Source organism: Danio aesculapii, chromosome 22 (assembly GCF_903798145.1).
Source record: "Danio aesculapii chromosome 22, fDanAes4.1, whole genome shotgun sequence".
NCBI lineage: Eukaryota > Metazoa > Chordata > Actinopteri > Cypriniformes > Danionidae > Danio > Danio aesculapii.
This window is the reverse complement of record NC_079456.1, coordinates 5,760,944-5,771,216: the sequence shown is the minus strand read 5'-3', so window position 1 is coordinate 5,771,216 and position 10,273 is coordinate 5,760,944. Positions and strand designations below refer to the sequence as shown.

Sequence of the window (10,273 nt, the reverse complement as noted above, 5' to 3'; positions counted from 1 at the left end):
TTATATTTATGTAAACGTTTTATTCCTTTAATTCTTTTTCATTTGTGTATTGCTGTACATCCTGTGTGTTTTAAGCAATGTGCAAGCAAGACGCACAACTAACAGGCTCTGCGCTGGACTTTAGACCTGCTTTCAGCTGGTCTATTGCTCAGTCTATTTTAGTTCCTCAAAAAAGCAACGCGCCAACAATGAGCCTTAACGCCCACTTCACACGAGGCGTCAGCTTCAACGCTTCCCATTCACTTTGAATGGGTGACGTCAGGTGTTGCTGTACTGCATTGTGGATCCGTAGGCGGTGCTTCAGAAGTGTTGCTCGCTGCAGGAGTTGGGACTTGCTCAACTTTTCAAGTGCTGACGGAAGCGTCAGCCAATCAGATCGCTGTATGCAAATACACCAGCTCAGGCAGTGGCCTTTTGCTGACTAATTTCATTGGCTGATGCTGCTATGACGATCGCGTCAGCCCCAACTTCAGACACGCCCTCTGTCAAACGTTGACGCTGAAGCCCCGTGTGAATGGGGCGCAACACACCTCTTTTCTAGACCAGAACACCCATGAGGCCACAAAGCGGCGCAAACGGATTTACTATTTAAACAACGTGGCGGAAAACGGGAAAATTAATTTTACATTGCTCTGAAAATAGCAACACGTCGGGGCAAACGGGTCTTGCGCCTTATTGTGCCGGGTGCATGATAGGGCCCTTAAAGTAAAAAAACAAAACTTTTAATGTTAAGAAAATCAAGGTTATATTTTTTGCATGAACCAGATCACATTTTTAAACATATAAATAATATTTAATGAAACATTATTTGACATTTAATAAGAATAACTGAGGATAGAGCTATTTTTATTTAGTGTTATTGCTTTATTTTATGGTAATTAGGATGTTTTTTTCCTTAAAAATTTAATTATTTAATTTATTTTCTGGATTTTCTGATCATCATAAATTTATTCTTTCATTATTTCTTTCATGTTTTCATTTATTACTTTAATAACAATTTTATTTGTAAAAATAAATTGGCTTTTTTCAAAAGTAATACAATAAACTTTTATATAAATATATATATGCACAATAAGAATTATTATATTATTCTTTTGGCAAAGAAAAGGCTTCATTCTGGACTTATTTAAATTAATATTTTGTATGATAATATAGAAAATTTAAAAATAAATAATAATATTTATTAATAAGTGTATAAACAATATAAATGAATTATTAATTCTCATGTTTTTACTTACAATTATCGTCAATTACAGTTATAATAATATAATGTAATATAAATAGGTTTGTATCATGGATATTCTACATTTGAACATAAATATCCAGCATTTTCATATTTCCGTATTATTTATTATTTATTTATTATTAAATTATTTTTGCATTAATGAGAAATTTTACTTTTAAAACAAAATTGCTATTTTTATATCTTATTTTATGCTATTTTTCTATATAAGAAAAAGGTGTTACTTTTAATTTTTAAAAGCTTACATTTATTATTTAGTTTTAATAATAAATGTGAATTACATAAACATTTTGACATGTGCAACTCCCAATTATTGTCATATATTACAATTAAACATTAGGAATGAGCTGGGAATGTTTTAAGGATCATTTCAGTAAGGGATATATTTATCTGTGTGTTTTTTCAGAGACGTGTGTGAAGGAATGGAGCATCTGGAGTCAAAGAAGCTCCTTCATCGAGATCTGGCAGGACGCAACATTCTCGTGTCTGAAGACGGTGTCGCCAAAATCAGTGATTTCGGTTTGGCGAGGGTTGGTTCGATGGCAGTCGACAACTCAAAGTTACCTGTGAAGTGGACTGCACCAGAGGCCTTGAAGAATAATGTGAGAATAGTTTAATTGGCTTCCTACAATAGGTTAACATCTAAGCAAGTTCAAAAACGTATACGAGTTCTCATCGTCTTTATATCTCATATCATATTCATGACTTATGATTTATCGTGCGCATTTCATGTGCTTTGAACATGCTCTACATCCCATGGGTAATCGAGAGCAAGTGTTGTGATGCACATGTACTGTTATTACCATTTCGAATTTTGACATCGTATCTCATTATAATTTAAATTAGAATTTATTTTGTCTAACAAATTATGACTTGGCAGGGCTATGTATGGAAGTGAAAACCAAACTCTTGCTAAAAACCCTTACGTTGTGTGTTCTTGTAGAAATTCTCCACTCAGTCAGACGTCTGGAGTTATGGAGTGCTTTTATGGGAAATCTTCTCATATGGCAGACAACCGTATCCCAAAATGGTGTGTATTTTTCCCCATCATTTCACATCTCTTTGTAGATTAGTGGAGCTGTGGTGATAAATCAATTGTGATGCAGATTGACATCGATTCAACATCGATTTTGAGATTTTCTGAATGCACTGAATTAATTTTTAGCTTAGTTTTTACCAGCAGATGGTGCTTTATGCTTTACAAACAGCAGAACTCTGTTTGACTCTAGTTCCTGAGATGCAAGAACATTTGACCACTTACAGTATGACTCTGAAAAACAAACAAACTTATTCTTGAGCATTTGAGTGTATAGTTAAAAACTATCCTAGAGCACCATCTGCTGCTAAAGACTAGCCTAGAGAACTATGTACTGTTTAAAAACTAGCCTAGAACACCATCTGCTGCTAAAACACTAGCCTAGAGCACAATCTGCTGTTAAAAAAACTAGCCTAGAGTGCTGCCTGTTGTTAAAAAATAGCCTAGAGCACCGTCTGCTGTTTAAAAACTAGCCTAGAGCACCATCTCCTGTTTAAAAACTAGCCCAGAGTGCCATCTATGTTCGCCATCTATCTAAAAGCTAGCTTAGAGTGCAGTCTGCTGTTTAAAAACTAGCCTAGAGTGCCATCTGCTGTTTAAAAACTAGCCTAGAGTGCCGTCTGCTGTTTAAAAACTAGCCTAGAGTGCCGTCTGCTGTTTAAAAACTAGCCCAGAGTGCCATCTATGTTCGCCATCTATCTAAAAGCTAGCTTAGAGTGCCGTCTGCTGTTTAAAAACTAGCCTAGAGTGCCATCTGCTGTTTAAAAACTAGCCTAGAGTGCCATCTGCTGTTTAAAAACAAGCCCAGAGTGCCATCTATGTTCGCCATCTATCTAAAAGCTAGCCTAGAGTGCCGCCTGCTGTTTAAAAACTAGCCTAGAGTGCCGTCTGCTGTTTAAAAACTAGCCTAGAGTGCCATCTGCTGTTTAAAAACTAGCCTAGAGCCCATTTGCTGTTTAAAAACTAGCCTAGAGCGCCGTCTGCTGTTTAAAAACTAGCCTAGAGTGCCATCTGCTGTTTAAAAACTAGCCTAGAGCACTGCCTGCTGTTTAAAAGCTAGCCTAGAGCACCATCTGCTGTTTAAAAACTAGCCTAGAGCACCGTCTGCTGTTAAAAAACTAGCCTAGAGCACCATCTGCTGTTAAAAAACTAGCCTAGAGCACCGTCTGCTGTTAAAAACTAGCCTAGAGCACCGTCTGCTGTTTAAAAACTAGCCTAGAGCACCGTCTGCTGTTTAAAAACTAGCCTAGAGCGCCGTCTGCTGTTTAAAAACTAGCCTAGAGCGCCGTCTGCTGTTTAAAAACTAGCCTAGAGCGCCGTCTGCTGTTTAAAAACTAGCCTAGAGCGCCGTCTGCTGTTTAAAAACTAGCCTAGAGTCCCGTCCGCTGTTTAAAAACTAGCCTAGAGTGCCGTCTGCTGTTTAAAATCTAGCCTAGAGCACCATCTGCTGTTAAAAACTAGCCTAGAGCACCGTCTGCTGTTAAAAAATAGCCTAGAGCACCGTCTGCTGTTAAAAAATAGCCTAGAGCACCGTCTGCTGTTAAAAAATAGCCTAGTGTGCCATCTGCTGTTTAAAACTAGCATAGAGCGCCATTTGCTGTTTAAAAACTAGCCTAGAGTGCAGTCTGCTGTTAAAAACTAGCTTAGAGCGTCATCTGCTGTTTAAAAACTAGCCTAGAGCGCCATCTCCTGTTTAAAAACTAGCCCAGAGTGCCATCTATGTTCGCCATCTATCTAAAAGCTAGCTTAGAGTGCAGTCTGCTGTTTAAAAACTAGCCTAGAGTGCCATCTGCTGTTTAAAAACTAGCCTAGAGTGCCGTCTGCTGTTTAAAAACTAGCCTAGAGTGCCGTCTGCTGTTTAAAAACTAGCCCAGAGTGCCATCTATGTTCGCCATCTATCTAAAAGCTAGCTTAGAGTGCCGTCTGCTGTTTAAAAACTAGCCTAGAGTGCCATCTGCTGTTTAAAAACTAGCCTAGAGTGCCATCTGCTGTTTAAAAACAAGCCCAGAGTGCCATCTATGTTCGCCATCTATCTAAAAGCTAGCCTAGAGTGCCGCCTGCTGTTTAAAAACTAGCCTAGAGTGCCGTCTGCTGTTTAAAAACTAGCCTAGAGTGCCATCTGCTGTTTAAAAACTAGCCTAGAGCCCATTTGCTGTTTAAAAACTAGCCTAGAGCGCCGTCTGCTGTTTAAAAACTAGCCTAGAGTGCCATCTGCTGTTTAAAAACTAGCCTAGAGCACCGTCTGCTGTTTAAAAACTAGCCTAGAGCACCGTCTGCTGTTTAAAAACTAGCCTAGAGCACCGTCTGCTGTTAAAAAACTAGCCTAGAGCACCATCTGCTGTTAAAAACTAGCCTAGAGCACCGTCTGCTGTTTAAAAACTAGCCTAGAGCACCATCTGCTGTTTAAAAACTAGCCTAGAGCACCGTCTGCTGTTAAAAAACTAGCCTAGAGCACCATCTGCTGTTAAAAACTAGCCTAGAGCACCGTCTGCTGTTTAAAAACTAGCCTAGAGCACCGTCTGCTGTTTAAAAACTAGCCTAGAGCACCGTCTGCTGTTTAAAAACTAGCCTAGAGCGCCGTCTGCTGTTTAAAACCTAGCCTAGAGCGCCGTCTGCTGTTTAAAAACTAGCCTAGAGCGCCGTCTGCTGTTTAAAAACTAGCCTAGAGCGCCGTCTGCTGTTTAAAAACTAGCCTAGAGCACCATCTGCTGTTAAAAACTAGCCTAGAGCACCGTCTGCTGTTAAAAAATAGCCTAGAGCACCGTCTGCTGTTAAAAAATAGCCTAGAGCACCGTCTGCTGTTAAAAAATAGCCTAGTGTGCCATCTGCTGTTTAAAACTAGCATAGAGCGCCATTTGCTGTTTAAAAACTAGCCTAGAGTGCAGTCTGCTGTTAAAAACTAGCTTAGAGCGTCATCTGCTGTTTAAAAACTAGCCTAGAGCGCCATCTCCTGTTTAAAAACTAGCCCAGAGTGCCATCTATGTTCGCCATCTATCTAAAACAGGGGTGGGCAAATTCGGTCCTGGAGGGCCGGTGTCCTGCATAGTTTAGCTTCAACTCTACTCAAACACACCTGAACATGCTAATCAGTGTCTTCAAGATCACTAATTATCCATAAGCAGGTGTGTTTGATCAGAGTTGGAGCTAAACTGTGCAGGACACCGGCCCTCCAGGACCGAATTTGCCCACCCCTGATCTAAAAGCTAGCTTAGAGTGCAGTCTGCTGTTTAAAAACTAGCCTAGAGTGCCATCTGCTGTTTAAAAACTAGCCTAGAGTGCCGTCTGCTGTTTAAAAACTAGCCTAGAGTGCCGTCTGCTGTTTAAAAACTAGCCCAGAGTGCCATCTATGTTCGCCATCTATCTAAAAGCTAGCTTAGAGTGCCGTCTGCTGTTTAAAAACTAGCCTAGAGTGCCATCTGCTGTTTAAAAACTAGCCTAGAGTGCCATCTGCTGTTTAAAAACAAGCCCAGAGTGCCATCTATGTTCGCCATCTATCTAAAAGCTAGCCTAGAGTGCCGCCTGCTGTTTAAAAACTAGCCTAGAGTGCCGTCTGCTGTTTAAAAACTAGCCTAGAGTGCCATCTGCTGTTTAAAAACTAGCCTAGAGCCCATTTGCTGTTTAAAAACTAGCCTAGAGCGCCGTCTGCTGTTTAAAAACTAGCCTAGAGTGCCATCTGCTGTTTAAAAACTAGCCTAGAGCACCGTCTGCTGTTTAAAAACTAGCCTAGAGCACCGTCTGCTGTTTAAAAACTAGCCTAGAGCACCGTCTGCTGTTAAAAAACTAGCCTAGAGCACCATCTGCTGTTTAAAAACTAGCCTAGAGCTCCATCTGCTGTTAAAAAACTAGCCTAGAGTGTCATCTGCTGTTTAAAAACTAGCCTAGAGCACCGTCTGCTGTTAAAAAACTAGCCTAGAGCACCATCTGCTGTTAAAAACTAGCCTAGAGCACCGTCTGCTGTTTAAAAACTAGCCTAGAGCACCGTCTGCTGTTTAAAAACTAGCCTAGAGCACCGTCTGCTGTTTAAAAACTAGCCTAGAGCGCCGTCTGCTGTTTAAAACCTAGCCTAGAGCGCCGTCTGCTGTTTAAAAACTAGCCTAGAGCGCCGTCTGCTGTTTAAAAACTAGCCTAGAGCGCCGTCTGCTGTTTAAAAACTAGCCTAGAGCACCATCTGCTGTTAAAAACTAGCCTAGAGCACCGTCTGCTGTTAAAAAATAGCCTAGAGCACCGTCTGCTGTTAAAAAATAGCCTAGAGCACCGTCTGCTGTTAAAAAATAGCCTAGTGTGCCATCTGCTGTTTAAAACTAGCATAGAGCGCCATTTGCTGTTTAAAAACTAGCCTAGAGTGCAGTCTGCTGTTAAAAACTAGCTTAGAGCGTCATCTGCTGTTTAAAAACTAGCCTAGAGCGCCATCTGCTGTTTAAAAACTAGCCTAGAGCGCAGTCCGCTGTTAAAAACTAGCCTAGAGCATCATCTGCTGTTCAAAACTAGCCTAGAGCATCATCTGCTGTTCAAAACTTGCCTAGAGCAAAACTAGCCAGTTCAGTTTTCTGTTTATAAATAAACTCAGAATCCATTCTACAGATTCGCAATGTTTTCAGAAAATCTAAGATACAATCCACATATCGGATCATATTGAATCGATTTATCATCCGTTCAATTACTAAAGCTTCACCTGGCATGTTCTTTATTGGCAGACTGTGAGTGAGGTGAAGGAGTGTGTGGATCAGGGTTATAGAATGGATTCTCCAGACGAATGTCCCGCAGACGTTTACAGCATCATGACGTCCTGCTGGCAGACGGAGCCCAAGAAGAGACCGTCGTTTCACAAACTGCGAGAGCGATTGGAGAAAGAGCTGAAACTCCACACATGAGGATTACACAACACTCAGGCTGCGCGTTCACTGAAGCGTTTTTGTTTACGTGAGTGCTAATAATGCTTAGCTGTGAATTTTTTTTGCAGCACATTGTTTTTTTCAGCCGGTTGCTATGATACAGAGTAACCTGCGCTGTACTGTTAAAAGTTGAAAGTCTTTAGCAAATTATTTGTTTAATTATTTATTGTCCCGCCCCTTCTCCACTGTGATTGGATGGCTAGCTCAAAAGAGACATTGATGAGTGCTGCGTTTTTCAACTTTTTTTCAATGTTTTTCAACTGACCGTAAAACACTCACTCAGTGCATTGCTACGCTTGAAAAATTAGCATGAACAACAACAGGAAACAAACAGTCAACTTTTGATTAAAAAAAAAAACACTTGGGTGGACGCACAGCCTCACTTTCACTTCGTTCTTTGGTAAACGCGCATTATATTTATGTGTTACGGTTGATTTTATGGCTTTTGATTAATTGGGTGAATTTCTGGAAAGCGTGTTCAGGCATTTCACCACACAATCAGAAGTATAATTAAGCTTTTGCATAAAAGTTAAGCCTATTTTAGGATAATACTTTTCTTTGTTGTATTTTCTTGACAATTAAGAACACTTTAACTCTTGACTAGGGTTGTCACGATACTGGAATTCGGTACCAATCGGTACTGAAATTTTAAAAACGTACATTTCCCGCTAACATTTGGACGTGTTCTTAAACATCGCTGATTTGCCATTGTGTTGACATGCTCAACAGAAATTACTGTGATTGGCTGTGAAGGTCATTAGTTTACCGAACTCTCCGCTGTTAACTGAGTGTACCACAGATACAGGGACACTGGAGCGGATCGCTCGTATATCAGCTTAGAAGCAAACCAGCTGATCATCGTTGCTTTAAACAGCTCCAGTGTCCCTGTATCTGTGGTTACACTCAGTTAACAGTGTTGAGTTTGGTGAACTGATGACCTTCACGGCCAATCACAGTCATTTCTGTTGAGCATAGGAACACAATGGCAAATCAGTGGTGTTTAAGAATGTTAAATGTTAGCGGGAAGGGAACGTTTTTAAAATTTCAGTACCGATTGGTATCGGATTTCAGTATCGTGACAACACTTGACTTCTTTTTTAGGTTTTAATAATTCTCTTTCAATAATAGGTGCCATTATTATAATATTAAACTAATATTACGTATGGTTTTGTACTTTAATTCACCGCAAGGCATAATAACGAGACTAAAAAGACAAAAATGATCATGATTTTGTCAACTTCTGTTATCTCAGAATTGTGACCACGTCATTATTGTGTTTTATCACAGGATTATGACTTCTTATTGTAGATTTAAATCATAATTGATCTCTTTTCAGTTTAAACTGTCTCTTAATTATGACTGCTGACATATTTTCATCTCATAGTTGACTTATTTGCCAGAATTTCACCTTTTTATCTCATAATAATACATTTGTCAACTTTTGTCAACATAACTATGACTATAACCTTAGTTTATATTGTACTAATTATGACCATAAATCAGTTTGAGTTGTCAAATCAAACTTTGGACTTTTATCTCATAATTATGTTTAACTATTTCATAGTTGTCATCTTATAATTTTGCCGTAGCATCTCGTAAATACAGCAAATATACAGTAAATACTGTAACTTTATCTCATAATTATGAATTAAAGTGTAATACCATTATTTGTTTGCAGATATTTTTATATCTGAAAAACTGTTCTGAAGATAGATATTCTGCTTTGAGATATTCTGCGTTATGTGCCGGAACGGTTGTCTTTGTTTTGGTTCTTTTAACCTGCCCACTGCTACTTTAGCCAATTATATTTCAGCACTCTGGGTTGCCTTCATGGAAAACCGCGTATTTCATACATTCAGTCAGAAAGGTTCTCAATGTGTGTTTCCATGACTGAAATGCGACCTCCGGTGGACAGTAGCAGCCTGCGAAATGAGACGCAGTTCCACATGAGGTGGTTATTAATTAGCAAAGAATATAAATGTTACGAACGTAAACGTTATGTGAGCAGGCTACACTGTAACACCGTGTCCTAACAACACGCTACATGATGAGATTTGATTTATGAGCAATTTGGCTGTTTGCACCAGACGACACACGACACATTTAAATACAGCCATTCAGAAGCAAAGAGTAGTGCACTCACTGCACTCCAACAAAATGTTAAGGTTTAGCATGTATCTAAATCAGAGGTCACCAATCTCGGTCCAGGAGGGCCAGTGTCCCTGCAGGGTTTAGCTCCAACTTGCCTCAACACTGCTGCCTTCCGGTGTTTCAAATATACCTAGTAAGACCTTGATTAGTTTGTTTGATTAGGGTTGGAGCTAAAATCTGCAGGACACCGGCCCTCCAGGAAAAAGTTTGGTGATCCCTGATCTAAATAATACATGCTAATTCACAGTTCTGAAGTAAAAATTCAAAGGGATTATTTTATTTTTTTAAGATCTGAAGTTAACTATCTGCTGCTGCTTTCAGTAGTATGACAATAAATGTCATGTAAAATGGCGTTCAAACTCACGTTATTAGCATTTAACACTGAATAAAGCGTATGAGGTGTACCTGAGGTGATCATTGTCAGTTTTTTGTTCTTCAGCTGCAAGAAATTCCAGGTGTTTGTTAGAACAAAAACTCCTTTTGATATGGAAAATATTCCTTCTATCACATGCCATTGCTTTTACTTATAACACGATTTAAATCAGCCTTAAATCAGTCTTTAGGCTCGACTGTTGATGTTATCAATCTGGCAACCTGCTCTTGCGTGTGATTTGAATCGGGAGTGCAATACCTAGTTCAACCACTGGGTGTTGAACTTACATACTGCACCTTTGATTAACATATGGATTTAATTAACATATGGATTTAACATATGGATACATATGGATTCCGGTTGGGAAATGCGCTTAAGTATTATTTAAGAAATGTAGATTTTTTCTTTTGTTTTTATTTGGGGTGAAATATGATCCAGACATGTTCTGATATGCTTCACCCAGTTTTAAAAATGTATTCTTAAATGTCGTCTGCTTCAGTCCTCGATGAGGTCCTGTAGAACAACATTCAGATGTACTTGCAATTCAGAATTGTATTTATTTATTGAAACAACACAAA

General features: G+C 39.2%; 1 protein-coding gene across 1 annotated transcript in view; it reads left to right on the top strand.

Annotated features, from left to right (window-relative positions):
- Positions 1-7,801, top strand: part of matk (megakaryocyte-associated tyrosine kinase) — a 21,003-nt gene extending 13,202 nt beyond the window's left edge. The window contains exons 10-12 of the mRNA XM_056447899.1: positions 1,650-1,845; positions 2,187-2,273; positions 6,974-7,801. Of these exons, the coding sequence (XP_056303874.1) occupies positions 1,650-1,845; positions 2,187-2,273; positions 6,974-7,150 (460 nt within the window). The 3' untranslated portion in view covers positions 7,151-7,801. The remainder of the gene's footprint in view (positions 1-1,649; positions 1,846-2,186; positions 2,274-6,973) is intronic.
- Positions 7,802-10,273: the final 2,472 nt, after the last annotated feature.